This window comes from Bufo gargarizans, chromosome 2 (genome assembly GCF_014858855.1).
Source record: "Bufo gargarizans isolate SCDJY-AF-19 chromosome 2, ASM1485885v1, whole genome shotgun sequence".
Taxonomy (NCBI): domain Eukaryota; kingdom Metazoa; phylum Chordata; class Amphibia; order Anura; family Bufonidae; genus Bufo; species Bufo gargarizans.
In genome coordinates, this window is record NC_058081.1 from 151,969,010 (window position 1) to 151,992,705 (window position 23,696).

General features: G+C 46.0%; 1 protein-coding gene across 1 annotated transcript in view; it reads right to left on the bottom strand.

Moving 5' to 3' along the window:
• LOC122925724 (transient receptor potential cation channel subfamily M member 7-like) overlaps positions 1-23,696 on the bottom strand; it is a 204,020-nt gene that overhangs the window by 95,858 nt on the left and 84,466 nt on the right. The window contains 1 exon segment of the mRNA XM_044277070.1: positions 18,258-18,358. Within this exon segment, the coding sequence (XP_044133005.1) occupies positions 18,258-18,358 (101 nt within the window).

Sequence of the window (23,696 nt, forward strand, 5' to 3'; positions counted from 1 at the left end):
GCCTACACTGCAATCTAGGTCAGCCTCTAGCTGGGGTAGCTTTCTTCTGTTACACCAGAAAATTGCCATAAAGATAAATGTGCCAGGACCCTTCCCACTGTTGCCAAGCCTCCATTTCTGGAAAGTGGAGAGGGCAGCAGAGAAACTGTTTTGCACAAATGGTGGGAAAAAATATTGTGTCTTTTTTCCACCAGAATACTGGTGTGGGGGGGAAAGATAAATTGAGTTTTTGACGTGGCTAAGCACTATGAGATCCTACTATGTGAATTGTGTCAATACATGTCTCAAACTAAGCATGTGGAATTAATTAGTACAGGAGAGATTTTTTACAATTTAAACATTTGCTAATCACAGTACAACTCAACTAGTTTACATTATAAGCTGCATACGCTGTAGAAAACAGTATGTGGATTCCACCACTCGGGCAGCACACATTGAGGATATCTGTAAACCTTGTACACAAAGCTTTTATGTTGCCTCACACAATTTCTTACATAAACATGCTGGTGACAAGACACACCAATGAGTAGTAGAGTGTGCACCAGTCATAAAACCACAGAGGGGTTCTGAAGTTCTCAGGTTCTGACTTTGTGATCTGATATTATGTATTTTGTGTATCATATCACTTCATGCCATGACTAAGGATGAGTCTGTCCAAAATGCATAGGAATTGATTGCATTTTACTATGGATTATATGTAGTGTTGAGCGAACTTGCAATTTGAAAGTATGGCGTTCGGGTTATCTAAGAATTCCGTAATGGATTCTGTTACCACAGACCATAATGGAATTCTATGAAGCATTCCGTATTGCATTCCATCATAATAGACCAGCATAGTTCGCTCAACTCTAATTATATGTTTTGTTTTTAATAAACCCAATAAACTATACAAGGATTTTAAGACAAGTTCTAGAATTTTTTATTCTTGGATTACACAATGCACTTTGTATACGTTTTGATGTTGCACAGCATGGCACAAAAAAGTATTCAAAGGCCTTGTATACAATTTATAAATGATGCCGAGAAACAATATATAAATACAAAATTTGATTCGCACCGAATCCACATTTCTGCACGTTTCATCGTAACGAATCACATTTTTTCCTAAAATGGCTGCTGCACATAGAGCAAAGAACTCTTTGAATGAGGGATCACCCACAATGCCATGCATGCAGCCAATCAGCAGCCAGCCAGCCCTTTGATGTCACAGCCCTATAAATAGCCTCAGCCATATTCCAGTGTACTTAGTGTCGAAGGAGATGTCAGCAGGTGTTAGGGAAAGTGCTAGGAAAGACTTGAAAACTTTTATTTTGCTCAATAGAGGTTCAGGGAAAGAGCATTAGAAGTGTAGGGAAAGGATAGGGAGGAATTATTTCACACTATAAAAGGAGAACGGGGTCCAATAGAGGAGTGTACAGCCTGGGTAATAGGAATAATCCTATTACACCTTGCTGCACTAACTGGGGATCTAAATGTCACAGGTTAAGGGGAAGGGAAAACACCAAATAAACACCACAACGAATAGACAACAATCTAGGCCTCAAAAGCTAAGGAAGAGGCATGGTGACCTCCTAGTAATCCCTAGGCCTTTCCCTAACTCCTGCCAGTATGAGCAGATCCTGATGGTGGAAATACTCATACACCGGATACCTAAAGCCCTGCTAAAACTGACGAGCACTAGGATAGGTAGCAGGGGATGAGACAGCTGGTTCCTTCCAGAATGAAGGAACCTGCGTCTCCCAGATAATAAGAAACAGCGAAGGCAACAAGTACTTAGCTTAGAGATGTATGGAGAAGCAGGAGATCCAAGACAAACCAGCACTAGGAACTCCAAGCAGAAACTATCAACCGCATGGTCAGCAGTGTGAGGCGGATCTAAATAGAGCCTCATCACTGATAATAAGCGGCACCTGAGGAGAGGTGAAATCCTGCCAAACAACAACATACATAGAGGAAAACAGAGAGACGTGTCAGATAGCCTCACGTGCAGCAAGTCTATCCGATATTCTCACCTCTCTCACAGGAGGGAGCATGACACCAAATTGCTTTCAGGTTTGCAATAGATCAGGGATCAGCAACCTTCGGCACTCCAGCTGCTGTGAAACTACAACTCCCAGCATGCTCTTTCCACTTGTGTGGGAGTTTAGAGAGCAGCCAAGCAAGTGTGCATGATGAGAGATGTAGTTTTACAACACCTGGAGTGCCGGAGGTTGCTGACCCCTGCAATAGATGATACCTCTGTAATTCCAGCAAACCGTTCTATTTATTTGGGGTGCAAGTGCTGTGTGATACAGCCATTAACAGGGTGTATTACAAGGAAATATTTCTTATTAGCCCTTGTGCGGTGCAATTATATGTTCTAAAGCCTTTTTTGGCGTGGATTAGTAGGGAAAAAAAGGGCTTATTAGGCGTTGTGTGGTGAAGTGAGAAAATTACAGCCCTTTTTGGCGTATATTAGTGAAAATTAAAGTATTATTTGCCGTTCAGTGGTGCAGTTATATGTTCTAAAGCCTTTTTTGGCATGTATAAGTGGGAAAAATAAGAGGGCTTATTAGCCGTTGTGTAGTGAAAAGAGAAAATTACAGCCCTTTTTCAGCTGTATTAGTGGCAAAAAAAACTGTATTATTTGTAGTTCAGCGGTACAGTTATATGTTCTAAAGCTTTTTTGGTCGTTCAGCAGTGCAGTTATATGTTTTAAAGCTTCTCTGGCGTGGATTAGTGGGGAAAAAAATATTATTTGCCATTGTGTGGTGAAGTGAGAAAATTACAGCCCTTTTTGGCGTGTATTAGTGGCAAAAAAAAAGTATTATTTGACGTTCAGCGGTGCAGGTATATAGTCACGATCAGTGTGTGGGGGGAAACTCCACACTAAACAAAGGAGGGAAGGGGAACAGTAACTGGGCCTGGAAACTAGGGAAGGAACAGGTCACCTCCTAAACAACACTAATCCGAGCCCTAACTACCTATAAATATGAATAGACCTTGAAGGTAGGAATATTCATATGCTGGCTACCTAGGCCCTTATATCCCTATAAGGCCCTGGAATGAGGTTAGGACCAGAGACAACTCATTCCTCCCCAGATAGACGAATGGAAGTCTCTGTCTCAGGCCCAGATACAGACAACAGGGAATATAACACAAAACAATAAGAAAAGACAAGATTTATCTGAAAGTAGAAAACTGGCAACTCCAGAAGGACCACAGAGTACAACCGACCAGCTAGTTAGAAGGCAGGAAGAAAACCTATAAACCACACCTCGAAGAGTAAGAAGCGGGTACTTAATAATGGCCGTGATCTTATATGGGCCAATAAACCTTGGACCCAACTTCCATGAAGGTACCTTCAACTTAATGTTTCTTGTGGACAGCCACACAGAATCGCCCACACTTAGGTCCGCACCATTCATACGTTTCCGGTCAGCCACATGTTTATATTTGTTGCCCATATTTTTCAAGTTATTTAGAATTTTTCACCATATCGATGACAATGAAGACGAAAAACGGATACCAGAAGTATTAGAACCAGAAACTGTGCCAAACTGCGGGTGAAATCCATAGGCCCCAAAATACGGCGACTCACCAGTGGACTCCTGACTATGATTGTTTATGGCAAACTACTGTTTCCTCCGGTAGGTGGGCAAGTAGTGACGAGGAGAGTGGCATAAGAGCTGGTATTGCGAGCTGTCAGTCTCCTGGCTCAGAGACCGTTGAGGAGGACATCAGTGATGTGCAGACAGTACTCGATAATGATGTAGCCGATCGCACTTGGCAGCTTGTTTGTGAGGCAGCGGCAGAGCCAGCATGTCGGTAGCATGGCTGGGAGTCAGCAGGATGACAGCAGTGTTAGGTCAGGAGCCAAACGTGCCCAGGGTAGACCTACCTGCCCAGAAAGTAGTGGTGCAGGGGTTCACGGAGGCAGAAGCAGTAGCAGTCAGTCAGTACGGAGTGTTGGGAGTAAAAGCACCTACTTGGAGGTGTGACAGTTTTTTGTTAAGCAGCCAGAGAAGGTGAACATGGCCATTTGCCGAATCTGTGGGCAGAAAGTGAAGCTTGGCCAGGGTGCCATGGCCCTGTGTCAACATATGCAGCGTCACCATAAAGTGGCCTGGGAGAACCGTGGCTCCAATGTGGTGGTCCAGCCTGCTGCAGCAACCGCTGCATCACCCAGTGGCACGCACCCGATTTCAGGCAGTCAAGGCCCCACCATCTCAGCCGAAGGGAGCTGTTTGCCCTTTCCATCATCTAATGTTCCTTCTCCTCGCCCTCCTATTCCTCGTCAGTCATTCCGTCAGCAATCGATTGCCGAAGCGATTGCCAAGAGACAACAGTATGCATGCACTCATCCAACGGCTTAGATGCTGAATGTGCTCCTGGCCAAGTTGCTGGTGCTGCAATCCCTCCGTTTTCAAGTGGTGGACTCTGCACCTTTCAGAGAACTGATGGCTTATGCCGAGCAAGGTGGAGAGTCCCAAGGACCCTCCAGGAGGGTGTCCCCGCCTCCCCAGGACAGGAAACAACGTAGAAGCTCAATCTTAACAGGCCCCCTCCCCTTACCGGCTTCATTTAATGACATAGGACTCGGTTAGTTAGTTCAAGAACTGTATTGATATAATGGATAGTAACATAACATAACATAATATATCCCACAATAATTAACATAAACTTGGGTAGGGAATCCAGTGCCGTTGTGGAGGCTATTGGAAAATCCAATTACCGGTAAGAGTAATCGGCTCTTTTCCCCGGTGCCTCCACAACGGCATTCCAGGAGGATTAATAGAGAAAAAAAACTCTAGGGTGGGACTACTGCAGATAAGACATATGATAAATCACGAAGTACATCTAATTTATAATGCTTAAAGAAGGTATTTGGGTTTCTCCACGTAGCTCTCTGCATATTTGCTCTACTGAGGCAGAGACATTCTCTGCCCATGAGGCCGAGACAGCTCTGGTAGAGTGTGCTTTAATTCCTTTTAGAAAGGGTCAAGCTTCTTTGGAGGTAACAGAACTCGATGGTGCTTCGGATCCATCTGGCTATGGTACTTTTGCTTGCCGCCGATCCCTTATGCTGGCCTTGATACTGGAGAAGGAGATGGTCCGATCTTCTGAATACTTTTGAGACTTCTAGGTAAGTTAACAGGCATCTTCTGACATCCAAATTATGGTATCTCCTTTCTAACTCGGAAACTGGATTCTCACAGAAGGATGGAAGCGACACCTGTTGGCGATGGAATTTTGAGGCCACCTTAGGTAGGAACATCGGGGTGTGTTTAAGGATAATACTGTCTTCCAACACTGTGAGATAGGGTGCTCTGCAGGAGAAGGCATGGATCTCCCCTACTCTTCTAGCTGATGCTATTACTAGTAAAAAGGTGTTTTTTTAGAGTCAGGAGTTTAAGTGGGATCTCCTGCAAAGGCTCAAAAGGTGTGTCCATTAACATTTCTAATACTAGATTCAGGTCCCAAGGAGGAATGGTAGAATGGACAAATGGGTATCTTCTGAATGCTCCTTTTATGAACCGCTTTATCAACTGCAAGTCTGCCAGCTTTACTTCAAGAAAACTACTCAAAGCTGATACTTGCACTTTGAGGGTATTTGGCTTTGTCAATACCTGCCTGCAGAAAGTCCAGTATGAGTGGAATATTGGGATCCTGGCTGCAGTACAGTCTGTCTCCTGCAAACTCCAAAAAGGCTTTCCATGTTCCCCTGTAGATCCGGGAGGTAGAGTCCTTTTTACTACAAAGCAGAGTGGATATTACAGATTCCGATAGGCCCCTTTGTTTTAAGTGGACCAGTTCACTCTCCAGGATGTTAAATGTAGTCTCGCTACATCTGGATGGAACACTGGACTCTGACGTAGTAGTCCGGGATACGAAGGGAGAGACCAGAATTGACCTGCGTAGAGATTGTAGAGGAGGGGAAACCAGGATCTTTTTGGCCAAAAAGGTGCAATCAGTATTAACTGTGCCTCTTCCTCCATTGCCTTTACTAATAACTTTGGAATCATACTGTAAGGGGGGAAAGCATACAGGAGATCCTTTGGCTATGAATATGACAGAGCATCCACCATTAGTGGGTGATCCCTGCTGGAGAGGGAACCGAATAAATCGAGTTGTTTGTCCTTCTGATTTGCGAAGAGATCCACTTTTGGCAACCCCCATTTGAGAGATATCTGTCTGAACATGTTGGGATCCAATGACCACTATCCCACTCTTAGATCTTCTCTGCTGAGATAATCCGCCACTCTGTTTTTCTCGCCCTTTAGATGGACAGCTACCAGGGATTTTAGATTTTTCTCTGCCCAACCAAAAATCTTCTCTGACAGTTGTTGTAGTTCTGCTTCTTGTACCCCCCTGCCGGTTTAAGTAGGCTACTGTGGTAGCGTTGTCGGACAATATCTTTATGTGATGGGATTTTACAGATGGATGAAGACACATAAGTACCTTCAAGACAGCAGACATCGCTGGGCTCCAGGTGCCCTGGACCACCTGATTTACTGTGTGGCCTCCCCATTCTCGGCTTCAGGCGTCTGTTGTTATAACAATCTGATCCGACCGGCCGTCAAAAAACTCCTCTTTGGAGATTTTTCTTTATCTTCAACCAGAAGAGAGACATCTTCACTTTTTCTGGAATTTTCACTCTCCTGTTTAGAGATTTCTGATATCCGTCCCAGGATTCCAGAAGGAACCTTTGCAGTGTCCTTGTATGATGCTGGGCCCATCGGACTGTGGGAATAGTGGATGTTAGATGTCCCAACAGTCTTATGATGTCTCTGATGGCCACTCTTCTGGATTCGCAGAATTGGGAGATTTTTTTTACTTACAACTAGGGATGAGCGAACTCGAACTGTATAGTTCGGGTTCGTACCGAATTTTGGGGTGTCCGTGACACGGACCCGAACCCGGACATTTTCGTAAAAGTCCGGGTTCGGGTTCGGTGTTCGTCGCTTTCTTCGCGCTTTTGTGACGCTTTCTTGGCGCTTTTTGAAAGGCTGCAAAGCAGCCAATCAACAAGCGTCATACTACTTGCCCCAAGAGGCCATCACAGCCATGCCTACTATTGGCATGGCTGTGATTGGCCAGAGCACCATGTGACCCAGCCTCTATTTAAGCTGGAGTCACATAGCGCCGCCCGTCACTCTGCTCTGATTAGCGTAGGGAGAGGTTGCGGCTGCGACAGTAGGGCGAGATTAGGCAGATTAACTCCTCCAAAGGACTTGATTAACTGATCGATCTGCAGCTGTGGATCATTGAGCTGCTGATCCTCAATTGCTCACTGTTTTTAGGCTGCACAGACCGTTTGTCAGTCACATTTTTCTGGGGTGATCGGCGGCCATTTTGTGTCTTGTGGTGCGCCAGCACAAGCTGCGACCAAGTGCATTTAACCCTCAATGGTGTGGTTGTTTTTTGGCTAAAGCCTACATCAGGGTGAAGCTGTCACACCAAGTGCATTTAACCAGCAATAGTCTGTTCATTTTTTGGCCATATACAAAATCAGGGGCAAGCTGCGCCTGTCACCAAGTGCATTTAACCCTCAATGGTGTGGTTGTTTTTTGGCTAAAGCCTACATCAGGGTGAAGCTGTCACACCAAGTGCATTTAACCAGCAATAGTCTGTTCATTTTTTGGCCATATACTAAATCAGGGGCAAGCTGCGCCTGTCACCAAGTGCATTTAACCCTCAATGGTGTGGTTGTTTTTTGGCTAAAGCCTACATCAGGGTGAAGCTGTCACACCAAGTGCATTTAACCAGCAATAGTCTGTTTATTTTTTGGCCATATCCCAGTCTAATTCTGTCACTAAATCCATACCGGTCACCCAGCGCCTAAATACTAGGCCTCAAATTTATATCCAGCTAAATCTGTCCCTAGTGCTGTAGCTGGGCGAGTTATTTAGTGTCCGTTCAAGCACATTTCTTGTTCTGGGTTGAAATACAATTCCCAATTTAGCAATTTCATAATTTAGTGGTTTCTGCTATATCAGAGCTATTTGAAATCTATCCCTAAAAGGGTATATAATATTCAAGGTGCACATTGGGTCATTCAGAATAACTTCACACACACCCGCTACTGTGTATTTCCAAGTCTAATTCTGGCACTAAACCCATACCTGTCACCCAGCGCCTAAATACTAGGCCTCAAATTTATATCCCGCTAAATCTGTCCTTAGTGCTGTAGCTGGGCGAGTTATTTAGTGTCCGTTCAAGCACATTTCTTGTTCTGGGTTGAAATACAATTCCCAATTTAGCAATTTCATAATTTAGTGGTTTCTGCTATATCAGAGCTATTTGAAATCTATCCCTAAAAGGGTATATAATATTCAAGGTGCACATTGGGTCATTCAGAATAACTTCACACACACCCGCTACTGTGTATTTCCAAGTCTAATTCTGGCACTAAACCCATACCTGTCACCCAGCGCCTAAATACTAGGCCTCAAATTTATATCCCGCTAAATCTGTCCTTAGTGCTGTAGCTGGGCGAGTTATTTAGTGTCCGTTCAAGCACATTTCTTGTTCTGGGTTGAAATACAATTCCCAATTTAGCAATTTCATAATTTAGTGGTTTCTGCTATATCAGAGCTATTTGAAATCTATCCCTAAAAGGGTATATAATATTCAAGGTGCACATTGGGTCATTCAGAATAACTTCACACACACCCGCTACTGTGTATTTCCAAGTCTAATTCTGGCACTAAACCCATACCTGTCACCCAGCGCCTAAATACTAGGCCTCAAATTTATATCCCGCTAAATCTGTCCTTAGTGCTGTAGCTGGGCGAGTTATTTAGTGTCCGTTCAAGCACATTTCTTGTTCTGGGTTGAAATACAATTCCCAATTTAGCAATTTCATAATTTAGTGGTTTCTGCTATATCAGAGCTATTTGAAATCTATCCCTAAAAGGGTATATAATATTCAAGGTGCACATTGGGTCATTCAGAATAACTTCACACACACCCGCTACTGTGTATTTCCAAGTCTAATTCTGGCACTAAACCCATACCTGTCACCCAGCGCCTAAATACTAGGCCTCAAATTTATATCCCGCTAAATCTGTCCTTAGTGCTGTAGCTGGGCGAGTTATTTAGTGTCCGTTCAAGCACATTTCTTGTTCTGGGTTGAAATACAATTCCCAATTTAGCAATTTCATAATTTAGTGGTTTCTGCTATATCAGAGCTATTTGAAATCTATCCCTAAAAGGGTATATAATATTCAAGGTGCACATTGGGTCATTCAGAATAACTTCACACACACCCGCTACTGTGTATTTCCAAGTCTAATTCTGGCACTAAACCCATACCTGTCACCCAGCGCCTAAATACTAGGCCTCAAATTTATATCCCGCTAAATCTGTCCTTAGTGCTGTAGCTGGGCGAGTTATTTAGTGTCCGTTCAAGCACATTTCTTGTTCTGGGTTGAAATACAATTCCCAATTTAGCAATTTCATAATTTAGTGGTTTCTGCTATATCAGAGCTATTTGAAATCTATCCCTAAAAGGGTATATAATATTCAAGGTGCACATTGGGTCATTCAGAATAACTTCACACACACCCGCTACTGTGTATTTCCAAGTCTAATTCTGTCACTAAACCCATACCTGTCACCCAGCGCCTAAATACTAGGCCTCAAATTTATATCCTGCTAAATCTCTCGTTACGCTGTCCTGTTGTGGCTGGGAAGTTATTTAGTGTCCGTTCAAAGCACATTTTTTGTTCTGGGTTGAAATACAATTCCCAATTTAGCAATTTCATAATTTAGTGGTTTCTGCTATATCAGAGCTATTTGAAATCTATCCCTAAAAGGGTATATAATATTCAAGGTGCACATAGGGTCATTCAGAATAACTTCACACACACCGCTTACTGTGCATTTCCAAGTCTAATTCTGTCACTAAATCCATACCTGTCACCCAGCGCCTAAATACTAGGCCTCAAATTTATATCCCGCTAAATCTGTCCCTAGTGCTGTAGCTGGGCGAGTTATTTAGTGTCCGTTCAAGCACATTTCTTGTTCTGGGTTGAAATACAATTCCCAATTTAGCAATTTCATAATTTAGTGGTTTCTGCTATATCAGAGCTATTTGAAATCTATCCCTAAAAGGGTATATAATATTCAAGGTGCACATTGGGTCATTCAGAATAACTTCACACACACGCTTCTGTGCATTTCCAAGTCTAATTCTGTCACTAAATCCATACCGGTCACCCAGCGCCTAAATACTAGGCCTCAAATTTATATCCCGCTGAATTTGAATACAATACATTGGGCCAAATAATATATTTGTTGTTGTGGTGAACCATAACAATGAGAAAAACATCTAGTAAGGGACGCGGACGTGGACATGGTCGTGGTGGTGTTAGTGGACCCTCTGGTGCTGGGAGAGGACGTGGCCGTTCTGCCACATCCACACGTCCTAGTGTACCAACTACCTCAGGTCCCAGTAGCCGCCAGAATTTACAGCGATATATGGTGGGGCCCAATGCCGTTCTAAGGATGGTAAGGCCTGAGCAGGTACAGGCATTAGTCAATTGGGTGGCCGACAGTGGATCCAGCACGTTCACATTATCTCCCACCCAGTCTTCTGCAGAAAGCGCACAGATGGCGCCTGAAAACCAACCCCATCAGTCTGTCACATCACCCCCATGCATACCAGGGAAACTGTCTCAGCCTCAAGTTATGCAGCAGTCTCTTATGCTGTTTGAAGACTCCGCTGGCAGGGTTTCCCAAGGGCATCCACCTAGCCCTTCCCCAGCGGTGAAAGACATAGAATGCACTGACGCACAACCACTTATGTTTCCTGATGATGAGGACATGGGAATACCACCTCAGCATGTCTCTGATGATGACGAAACACAGGTGCCAACTGCTGCGTCTTTCTGCAGTGTGCAGACTGAACAGGAGGTCAGGGATCAAGACTGGGTGGAAGACGATGCAGGGGACGATGAGGTCCTAGACCCCACATGGAATGAAGGTCGTGCCACTGACTTTCACAGTTCGGAGGAAGAGGCAGTGGTGAGACCGAGCCAACAGCGTAGCAAAAGAGGGAGCAGTGGGCAAAAGCAGAACACCCGCCGCCAAGAGACTCCGCCTGCTACTGACCGCCGCCATCTGGGACCGAGCACCCCAAAGGCAGCTTCAAGGAGTTCCCTGGCATGGCACTTCTTCAAACAATGTGCTGACGACAAGACCCGAGTGGTTTGCACGCTGTGCCATCAGAGCCTGAAGCGAGGCATTAACGTTCTGAACCTGAGCACAACCTGCATGACCAGGCACCTGCATGCAAAGCATGAACTGCAAGTGGAGTAAACACCTTAAAACCAAGGAAGTAACTCAGGCTCCCCCTGCTACCTCTTCTGCTGCTGCCGCCTCGGCCTCTTCTGCTGCTGCCGCCTCGGCCTCTTCCTCCGCCTCTGGAGGAACGTTGGCACCTGCCGCCCAGCAAACAGGGGATGTACCACCAACACCACCACCACCACCTCCGTCACCAAGCGTCTCAACCATGTCACACGCCAGCGTTCAGCTCTCCATCTCACAAACATTTGATAGAAAGCGTAAATTCCCACCTAGCCACCCTCGATCCCTGGCCCTGAATGCCAGCATTTCTAAACTACTGGCCTATGAAATGCTGTCATTTAGGCTGGTGGACACAGACAGCTTCAAACAGCTCATGTCGCTTGCTGTCCCACAGTATGTTGTTCCCAGCCGGCACTACTTCTCCAAGAGAGCCGTGCCTTCCCTGCACAACCAAGTATCCGATAAAATCAAGTGTGCACTGCGCAACGCCATCTGTGGCAAGGTCCACCTAACCACAGATACGTGGACCAGTAAGCACGGCCAGGGACGCTATATCTCCCTAACTGCACACTGGGTAAATGTAGTGGCAGCTGGGCCCCAGGCGGAGAGCTGTTTGGCGCACGTCCTTCCGCCGCCAAGGATCGCAGGGCAACATTCTTTGCCTCCTGTTGCCACCTCCTCCTTCTCGGCTTCCTCCTCCTCTTCTTCCACCTGCTCATCCAGTCAGCCACACACCTTCACCACCAACTTCAGCAAAGCCCGGGGTAAACGTCAGCAGGCCATTCTGAAACTCATATGTTTGGGGGACAGGCCCCACACCGCACAGGAGTTGTGGCGGGGTATAGAACAACAGACCGACGAGTGGTTGCTGCCGGTGAGCCTCAAGCCCGGCCTGGTGGTGTGTGATAATGGGCGAAATCTCGTTGCAGCTCTGGGACTAGCCAATTTGACGCACATCCCTTGCTTGGCGCATGTGCTGAATTTGGTGGTGCAGAAGTTCATTCACAACTACCCCGACATGTCAGAGCTGCTGCATAAAGTGCGGGCCGTCTGTTCGCGCTTCCGGCGTTCACATCCTGCTGCTGCTCGCCTGTCTGCGCTACAGCGTAACTTCGGCCTTCCCGCTCACCGCCTCATATGCGACGTGCCCACCAGGTGGAACTCCACCTTGCACATGCTGGACAGACTGTGCGAGCAGCAGCAGGCCATAGTGGAGTTTCAGCTGCAGCACGCACGGGTCAGTCGCACTACAGAACAGCACCACTTCACCACCAATGACTGGGCCTCCATGCGAGACCTGTGTGCCCTGTTGCGCTGTTTCGAGTACTCCACCAACATGGCCAGTGGCGATGACACCGTTATCAGCGTTACAATACCACTTCTATGTCTCCTTGAGAAAACACTTAGGGCGATGATGGAAGAGGAGGTGGCCCAGGAGGAGGAGGAGGAGGAGGAGGAAGAGGGGTCATTTTTAGCACTTTCAGGCCAGTCTCTTCGAAGTGACTCAGAGGGAGGTTTTTGGCAACAGCAGAGGCCAGGTACAAATGTGGCCAGCCAGGGCCCACTACTGGAGGACGAGGAGGACGAGGATGAGGAGGAGGTGGAGGAGGATGAGGATGAAGCATGGTCACAGCGGGGTGGCACCCAACGCAGCTCGGGTCCATCACTGGTGCGTGGCTGGGGGGAAAGGCAGGACGATGACGATACGCCTCCCACAGAGGACAGCTTGTCCTTATCCCTGGGCAGCCTGGCACACATGAGCGACTACATGCTGCAGTGCCTGCGCAACGACAGCAGAGTTGCCCACATTTTAACCTGTGCGGACTACTGGGTTGCCACCCTGCTGGATCCACGCTACAAAGACAATGTGCCCACCTTACTTCCTGCACTGGAGCGTGATAGGAAGATGCGCGAGTACAAGCGCACGTTGGTAGACGCGCTACTGAGAGCATTCCCAAATGTCACAGGGGAACAAGTGGAAGCCCAAGGCCAAGGCAGAGGAGGAGCAAGAGGTCGCCAAGGCAGCTGTGTCACGGCCAGCTCCTCTGAGGGCAGGGTTAGCATGGCAGAGATGTGGAAAACTTTTGTCAACACGCCACAGCTAACTGCACCACCACCTGATACGCAACGTGTTAGCAGGAGGCAACATTTCACTAACATGGTGGAACAGTACGTGTGCACACCCCTCCACGTACTGACTGATGGTTCGGCCCCATTCAACTTCTGGGTCTCTAAATTGTCCACGTGGCCAGAGCTAGCCTTTTATGCCTTGGAGGTGCTGGCCTGCCCGGCAGCCAGCGTTTTGTCTGAACGTGTATTCAGCACGGCAGGGGGCGTCATTACAGACAAACGCAGCCGCCTGTCTACAGCCAATGTGGACAAGCTGACGTTCATAAAAATGAACCAGGCATGGATCCCACAGGACCTGTCCGTCCCTTGTCCAGATTAGACATTAACTACCTCCCCATAACCATATATTATTGGACTCCAGGGCACTTCCTCATTCAATCCTATTTTTATTTTCATTTTACCATTATATTGCGAGGCTACCCAAAGTTGAATGAACCTCTCCTCTGCCTGTGTGCTAGGCCTAAATATATGCCAATGGACTGTTGCAGTGGTGGCTGACATGAAGCCTGATTCTCTGCTATGACATGCAGACTAATTCTCTGCTGACATGAAGCCAGATTGTCTGTTACGGGACCTCCCTCCTCTGCCTGGGTGCTGGGCCTAAATTTATGACAATGGACTGTTGCAGTGGTGGCTGACGTGAAGCCTCATTCTCTGCTATGACATGCAGACTGATTCTCTGCTGACATGAAGCCAGATTGTCTGTTACGGGACCTCTCTGCTCTGCCTGTGTGCTAGGCCTAAATATATGCCAATGGACTGTTGCAGTGGTGGGTGACGTGAAGCCTCATTCTCTGCTATGACATGCAGACTGATTCTCTGCTGACATGAAGCCAGATTGTCTGTTACGGGACCTCTCTCCTCTGCCTGTGTGCTAGGCCTAAATATATGCCAATGGACTGTTGCAGTGGTGGCTGACGTGAAGCCTCATTCTCTGCTATGACATGCAGACTAATTCTCTGCTGACATGAAGCCAGATTGTCTGTTACGGGACCTCTCTCCTCTGCCTGGGTGCTGGGCCTAAATTTATGACAATGGACTGTTGCAGTGGTGGCTGACGTGAAGCCTGATTCTCTGCTATGACATGCAGACTGATTCTCTGCTGACATGAAGCCAGATCCTCTGTTACGGGACCTCTCTCCTCTGCCTGTGTGTGTGCTGGGCCTAAATATATGCCAATGGACTGTTGCAGTGGTGGCTGACGTGAAGCCTCATTCTCTGCTATGACATGCAGACTGATTCTCTGCTGACATGAAGCCAGATTCTCTGTTACGGGACCTCTCTCCTCTGCCTGTGTGTGTGCTGGGCCTAAATATATGCCAATGGACTGTTGCAGTGGTGGCTGACGTGAAGCCTCATTCTCTGCTATGACATGCAGACTAATTCTCTGCTGACATGAAGACAGATTCTCTGTTACGGGACCTCCCTCCTCTGCCTGGGTGCTGGGCCTAAATATATGCCAATGGACTGTTGCAGTGGTGGCTGACGTGAAGCCTCATTCTCTGCTATGACATGCAGACTAATTCTCTGCTGACATGAAGACAGATTCTCTGTTACGGGACCTCTCTCCTCTGCCTGGGTGCCGGGGCCTAAATATCTGAGAATGGACTGTTCCAGTGGTGGGTGACGGGAAGCCAGATTCTCTGCTATGGAACCTCTCTCCAATTGATTTTGGTTAATTTTTATTTATTTAATTTTTAATTTAATTCATTTCCCTATCCACATTTGTTTGCAGGGGATTTACCTACATGTTGCTGCCTTTTGCAGCCCTCTAGCTCTTTCCTGGGCTGTTTTACAGCCTTTTTAGTGCCGAAAAGTTCGGGTCCCCATTGACTTCAATGGGGTTCGGGTTCGGGACGAAGTTCGGATCGGGTTCGGATCCCGAACCCGAACATTTCCGGGATGTTCGGCCGAACTTCTCGAACCCGAACATCCAGGTGTTCGCTCAACTCTACTTACAACCATCTGCTTTTCTGGAGGTAAAAAGGACATAAGGTTGTGTGAATCTAGCAGGATTCCGAAGAATTTCTTGTGCTGACTGAGAACCAGGTCTGATTTTGGGGTATTTATTACCCAGCCTAACTCAACCAGCTTTTTTTGCCCCGTCTTCAGATGCCCCTGGTGGTTCTGAAGAGATGAACCTGCTATCAAAAGGTTGTCTAGATATGGGACCACTAATTATTCCCTGGAGATGTAGATATCCCGTCACCTTGGCCATAATTTTCAAAAATATTCTTGGGGCTGATGACAGCCCGAAAAGGATGCCTGGAACTGAAAGTGGTACTCCTGTCTTCCTAGGAGTATTGCAATCCTGAGGTACTTTTGGTATGCTCTGTGTATGGGAACGTGGTAATATGCATCCGAGAGGTCTATAGTTACCATGTAACAGTTGCCAGATAGGAGATTCACTGTGCATCTGATTGATTCCATTTTGAATCTTTTGTAGATCATGTATTTGTTTAGTTTCCTTAAATTGATTATTAGTCTGAAGGACTTGTTTGGCTTTCGAATAAGGAATATGGGAGAATAAAACTTGCATTTCCTGGTGTCTCGGGACTAGAACAATAACACCTTTTTTTAGGTGAGATAATATTTCTCTAAGGCTTGATGTTTTTCTGATCCTTTTAATGGCCTGTTGATGGTGAAAAAATCCGGTGGAGGCGTGTCTAATTCTAGTTTGTACCCCATGCATATAGTATTTATAACCCATGGTGAAGATGAAATTTCTTCCCAGGCCGTAGAGAACATTTTTAACCTGCCACCTACTTGAAGCCTGGCATCATTGGCCAGGTTTTGAAGTGGATTCAGGGTTGAGTAGAAACCCCTTCCCCCTTCCCCTTCCAGTACTGTCTTTCCTTTTCTGGTCTGGTTTAGTTTTCCTTTGATTTCGAAAGGATCGGCGCTGCTGATCGAATTTTGACTCAGAAGGGAATCCTTGTCTGATGCTTTATCCAAGATGTCTTCAAGAACTGACCCGAACAGCCTATCCCCCTAACCCGGATCTTCCATTCTTTATTAATTAACATTTTAATGTTATAATGTACGGGAAAGATCTTCCTTTTCTTCTCTCCCAGCCCCTGGAACATTCTGTCCTGGATGGACTGAGGCTCTTTAACTTCCTTGATTTTCATCGTAGCTCTGATGGTCTTTAAAAACTTTTCTGTATCCTCTGGGCTACAAAGAGGTTTCCCTGATTCATCATCGGAGGATTCAGAATCTCTGAATGATAATATCTCTCCCTCTTCAGAGTCAGGCTCCAGCTGAAGGTCCGACATCTGTGATCTTTGTGAGGTAGAGGGCTGAGGAGAACACGGCGGTAGCCTTGTGTCAATTGAATATTTAACCTCTTTCTTAATCATGCCTCTGATAGATTCAAGGAAAGAGGGTGACTCCTCAGAAACTATTTTGTCCGTGCATCTTGGACATAGCATTGTCTTTGATTTGGAGGATAGGGATTTTTTACATATTGCACATTTCTTCCGATTTAATGAATCCTCAGTGGATCTTTTGGTGCTGGTGTCCCTGGCCTTGTAAGGTAATAATTAATAACTTTTTAGGACTCTAACTTAGGGAGACTCTTTTAAAACACCAGCACCGCACCAGTGAGGGATATAATAATGTGCTCCTTACCCCCCCAGCATGGTCAGTAGTCAGAGAGGAAGGAGGCTTACCGGGCTCTGGGCCGCAGGATCCACAGGCTTGCGGGACTCAGGAACTTCCAGGGGAGCCGACAGGCTAGGCACTCAGCGATGCTGGAATGCTGTACTCCATGCTCCCGGCATCATAGCCAGTTCTCTGACGTCACCCGCCACTGTGTATTTATTTCTATGCAACAGTTGTGTTAAGATGTAATTACCTGGTTCACCAGCAGATGGCGGTAAGCATTGGCAGAGTTAGCTTCTGTGGAGAGGAACCTTCTAGTTCCATTCCAGCCCTCTCTAGAGAGGAGGAGTTAGTTGGTGAAAGTCAGTCTAACCTTCCACTCCTAGGGAAGAGGTTGTGTGAGGAAGTCTAACCTTCCCCTCCAAGGGGAGAGGAAGCAGGCCTAGTCCTGTCTGGACAGGCCTTGCCTGTGAGTTCTAATGGTTGCATGTCCCCTCCTGGGCTTGCGTTGCCTAAAGCAGAGCTAAGTAAGCTTGAAGCCAGGAAGACGTTTTTCTAGGATTACAGTGAGAGTCAGTATACAGAAAGCAAAGTTGCAGCAGAAAGGGAAACGCTTTCTATTTAATCCAGCCAGCATAGCAGGGCTGAGAGAGTTCAGATGTAGCAGAGCTGAGATTGTTTTCATGCCAAAAGTTAAGCCAAAGTCTGCTGAGAACCAAGATAAAGCTGGAAGATTGTCTTTGATGCAAGTTTATTCAAGTAAAGTTACTGTTCAATGTTACCTCAAGTCTGGATTTATTTTATCACTCCCAGCGTTCAACAACCCTTTGCAGTGCTTTGGACTACAATGCCTGGGGTTTCAGGATATCCAGGTAGGAGAACTGTGACACGTGCACAGCTGCACCTAAGGGACACTGGGCAACCCTTACACCACTTTGGCATTCCTACACCTGGGTACCAACACCACTGTACTTAAAAGGGACTGCATGTCCTCGTTGCTGAAATGCAACTGGCGTCACGACAACTTTTTCTAAGAGAGGGACATATATCGTAAAAACCTCATAAAGGGTAAGGAGTACCCCTGGCCCATGTCATCAGTAGTCTGTTGCAGATGTATCATCCATCATTTTTGCATTAAAATTTTTAAATATGTTTTGTATGTGTTCAAAGCTATGCAGGTTAAAAAAAGTCCACTTTAAATGATATACATTCACATAAAAATGTTCACCTACCAACCATTGTTGTCCTTGTGTGAAAATATAATTTTTGGCGATATCTACTCTGTCCCAGGCTAAGGCCAGAACAAGCTGATCATACGGAGACATTTTTGTACCTGAAAGCAAACAAATTAAAAGTTTGCATTAAAATGTATAAGTTTGTTAGTTACCGGCATATTTTTGTGTAAAAATTGGTACCAGTGTGAAGTGATACATGGCAAAGAGACAATTGTTAGGTCAGAGGATAACAGGTGTACCATTGGTCATGACAGCCAGATGCTACGCCTCCAGGTGTATGTTGGCACTTGTGTAAATGAGTCACAGTGACTACCTGACTGCAGATTTGCACAGTTCACCCCAAGCCCAGCTTTATCACATTTATGAAGTCAAGACAAACAGAATTTTCACAAGCTCATCATGCAAACTACAGGATCATGTATATACAATATATAACAATTAAGATGAAAATACATATACTGTAAAGTTAGGAATAGGGATGAGCGAATCGAAGTTGACAAAGTGGGATTCGATCCGATTTTCAGGAAAAATTCGATCCGCACCGAATCAAAATTTCCCCACACTTCATGGTAACAAATCTCATTTTTAAAATGGCTGCTGCACGTGTTAGGACATGGAGCAAAGAACTCTGGGAACGAGGGATCACCCACAATGCCATGCATGCAGCCAATCAGCAGCCAGCCAGCCCCTGTGATGTCACAGCCCTATAAATAGCCTCAGCCATTTTAGATTCTGTCATTTTCCAGTGTGCTTAGTCCAGGGAGAGACGTCAGCAGGTGCTAGGGACAGTGCTAGGAAAGACTTCATTGTGCTGACAAAACGATTGAGAAGTTCAGGGAAAGATTAGCCAAGGTGTAGGGAAAGGATAGGAAGGTATCATCAACACTATAAAAGGAGAACAGGTGCAATAGGAAAGTGTACAGCCTGGGTCATAGGAGGAGTTCTATTACACCTTGCTGCACTAATTGGGGATCCAAATTGATGTTATACTGCTGCTTTTAGGTTGTTTGCTCTATATGATACATCACTAATTCCAGGAAACCTTGCTTGTGATTGGGGTGCAATTTCCATGTGATACAGTCATTTACGGGGTGTATCAATAGGAAAGATACGTACGTCCTATTAGCCGTCCTGCGTTGATTTTACATTGTTTTACTTTTTTTAGGGGGGGTTATTAATAGGAAAAAAAAATGAAAAATATATGTCATAATTGCCGTTCAGCAGTAAAGTTACATTGTACTACAGTGATTTACAAGGTGTATTAATAGGATAGTGTGAGGAATATGGATTAATATTTACTGTCAGCCATGTCCTCACACCCCCATTTGCTGACAGATAGCAGAGGTACGAAACTCCACAGGATTGCCATGCTTCAAAGCCCCAGCCCTGATTGTAATTTGCTGCACCTCTTGGCATGATTCACTGTACATGCAAAATAAGTCCCCCCCCCCCCCCCCCCCCCAGCCATCTGAGTGTCAGTGGGCCAGGAAGACGCCCCAGGGGGTCCAAGCTTCAAGGAGAAGTTCACACCTCTGTGCAGCAGTTGGGAGCCACCTGAATCTGCAGGAAAACCCCCTGCTGTGGGTATCTGCTCTTGCCCCGGATCAATGAGACTTCCCAGACATATTGGCACCTACCTCTCATAAGGAATTATGAAGCGCCTGGCCATCGCAGGCGCAAACCGGATACATATTTGTGTCCCGGTGGCCACGAGGTACGGTCCCATGGTCATTGTTTACTCGTACCCAGTCGGGGTAGGGAGATACCCATATCTCCCCATAGAAACCACATACCGGTACCAGGTTTGGGCTCTACTTGTAGCCGGAACCCAGGCAGGTCCATTAGTCCCAGAACCATCTCCCTGTGACCCTCTGGTCTGGAGCTATGAACCCTAAAGGGTTTTGTGGGTCATTTGCTGTCAGCCTAGAAGAGGGGGAGTTGACCCCTCCCTGAGGCAGGGAGGGGATGGGCCGGCTACAGGTTAAAAGTCTGATGCCAGCAAGTAGGCGCGTCTTTCTCTGAAGAGGGGTCACATCCTACACATGTGTTTAGAGGGACCCAGGAAATAGCCGGAGATCACAGCCCTTCATGTGGACTCCAGCTCAGGACATCACAAGGAACTTTCATCATACTCGGTAACTGACTTTTACACTGCTTAACCCCGTTGTAACCATATAACCTGTATCTGTAACCTCAGACCACTGTATATATTGTCTGTGTATAGTGTGTTATACCTAGTGTGCTCTTATAGCGATTAAATCTATAATTTAATCTTGTGCTATCTTGTATCTCGATCACGAATCCCCACGTCCGTGTTTTGGCCTAGTTATAAGCTACCGCGGGTTGGTTTCTGACCCTATATAATCCCGTTAGCGGACCGGGCTTATATCAAACGAGAAACTGGTGGCAGTTACCCGGGCTGAGTGTGTGCTGTTTTCACTGCGGCAGTGAAAAGTCTCTCTCAGCTTGTTGCCTCTCTGTGCCCGCGTGGACAGGAGGTGTGTGTGTAAACTATACCAGCCTGACCTTACGTGCTCTTCTGGAGGGCGTAACTTCACGTTTTGGTAAACCCTGTGATCATACCAGGTCTCGTGAGCTCGACGTGGTTGACGTAAGCGGACACGAGGGGTGGTATTCATCACAGATAGATACATACGTCCAATTAGCCGTCCTGCGTTGATTTTACATTGTTTTACGTTTTTTGGGGGGTATATTAATAGGAAAAAAAAAAAGAAGAAAATATGTCATAAGTGCCGTTCGGCGGTGAAGTTACATTGTACTACAGCCATTTACGGGGTGTATTAATAGGAAAAATACAGTCCTGATCAAAAGTTTAAGACCACTTGAAAAATGGCAAAAAAACTTTTTTAGCATGGCTGGATCTTAACAAGGTACCAAGTAGAGCTTCAACATGCAACAAGAAGAAATGGGAGTGAGACAAAACATTTTTTGAGCATTCAATTTAATGAAAACAACATATAAACTGAAACAGGCTGTTTTTCAGCTGATCAAAAGTTTAGGACCACACCTCCAAAAAAAACTAAACCCCCCCCAAAACAGAAATCCAACTTCCAAACATGAACTCGGTAATGAGTAGCTACCGCCATTATTGTTTATCACTTCAAACATTTGTTTCAGCATGCTTGATGCAAGCGTTTCCATGAGGTGAGTGGGAACATTTCTCCAAGTGGTGAAGACGGCCGCACGAAGGCCATCTACTGCCTGGAACTGTTGTCCATTTTTGTAAACTTCCCTTGCCATCCATCCCCAAAGGTTCTCAATTGGATTTAGATCAGGGGAACCCGCAGGAGGTGCCAAAAGAGTGATGTTATTCTCCTGAAAGAAGTCCCTTGTCCTGCGGGCATTGTGTACTGTAGTGTTGTCCTGTTGAAAAAACCCAGTCGTTACCACACAGACGAGGGCCCTCAGTCATGAGGAATGTTCTCTGCAACATCTGGACATAGCCAGCGGCCGTTTGACGCCCCTGCACTTCCTGAAGCTCCATTGTTCCACTGAAGGAAAAAGCACTCCAGACCATTATGGCGCCCCCTCCACTGTGGCGTGTAGAAAACATCTCAGGTGGGATCTGCTTGTCATGCCAGTAATGTTGGAAACCATCAGGACCATCAAGGTTACATTTTTCCTCATCAGAGAATAAAACTTTCTTCCACCTTTGAATGTCCCATGTTTGGTGCTCTCTTGCAAAGTCCAAACGAGCAGTTCTGTGGCGTTCAAGGAGACGAGGTCTTTGAAGACGTTTTTTGTTTTTGAAGCCCTTCAGTCTCAGATGCCGTCTGATGGTTATGGGGCTGCCGTCAGCACCAGTAAGGGCCTTAATTTGGGTCGAGGATCGTCCAGTGGCTTGACGGACAGCCAATTGGATCCTCCGGCTTAGTGCTGATGAAATTTTTTTGGGTCTTCCACTTGACTTTTTTGTTCCATAACCCTCAGGATCATTTAAGAAATTCCAAATGAGTGTCTTACTGCATCCCACCTCCGCAGCGATGGCGCGCTATGAGAGACCCTGCTTATGCAGTTCAACAACCCGGCCACGTTCAAAAAGGGAGATTTTTTTTGCCTTTGCCATCACAACGTGTGACTACCTGACAGAAAATGACAATGAATCCACATCTTTGCACAGATTTGGCCTTTTAAAGGCATGTGGTCCTAAAATTTGGATCAGCTGAAAAACAGCCTGTTTCAGTTTAATCATTATTTTTAATTAATTAAATGCTCAAATTTTTTTTTGTCTCCCTCTCATTTCTTCTTGTTGCATGTTGAAGCTCTACTTGGAACCTTGTTAACAACAATGTAAAATATGATTTTTTGCCATTTTTCAAGTGGTCTTAAACTTTTGATCAGGACTGTACTTACTGTACATCCCATTAGCCATTCTGCGTTGATTTTCATTTTTTTTTGTTTGTTTTTTGGGTGTATTAATAGAAAAAAAAAGGGAAAAACATATGTCATAAGTGCCGTTTGGCGGTGAAGTTACATTGTACTACAGCCATTTACGTGGTGTATTAAAAGGATACGTCCCATTAGCCGTCCTGCGGTGAATGTTCATTGTTATATTTCTTTTCTGGGGGTGTAGAACAGGAAAAGGAGCTATGAATATACCTCCTTTATGTCTTAATTGCAGTTCTGTGGTGAATTGTGATTATTTTTTATTTTTTTTTGGGGTGGTTTATTAACCACTTAGCGCTACGCTAACGCCGAAAGGCGTCATCTCTGCGGCGCTCCCAGGCTACGCTAACGCCAATAGGCGTCATCTCGCGTGAGCCGAGGTTTCCTGTGAACGCGCGCACGCAGACGCGCGCGTTCACAGGAACGGAAGGTAAGCGAGTGGATCTCCAGCCTGCCAGCGGCGATCGCTCGCTGGCAGGCTGGAGATGTGATTTTTTTAACCCCTAACAGGCATATTAGACGCTGTTTTGATAACAGCGTCTAATATACCTGCTACCTGGTCCTCTGGTGGTCCCTTTTGTTAGGATCGACCACCAGAGGACTCAGGCAGCTCACTAAAGTAGCACCAAACACCACTACACTACACTACACCCCCCCTGTCACTTATTAACCCTTTATAAACCACTGATCAGCCCATATAGACTCCCTGATCACCCCCCTGTCATTGATCACCCCCCTGTAAGGCTCCATTCAGAGGTCCGTATGATTTTTACGGATCCACGGATACATGGATCGGATCCGCAAAACGCATACGGACGTCTGAATGGAGCCTTACAGGGGGGTGATCAATGACAAGGGGGTGATCACGCATATAGACTTCCTGATCACCCCCTGTCATTAATCACCCCCCTGTCATTGATCACCCCCCTGTAAGGCTCCATTCAGACGTCCGTATGATTTTTACGGATCCACTGATACATGGATCGGATCCGCAAAACACATGCGGACGTCTGAATGGAGCCTTACAGG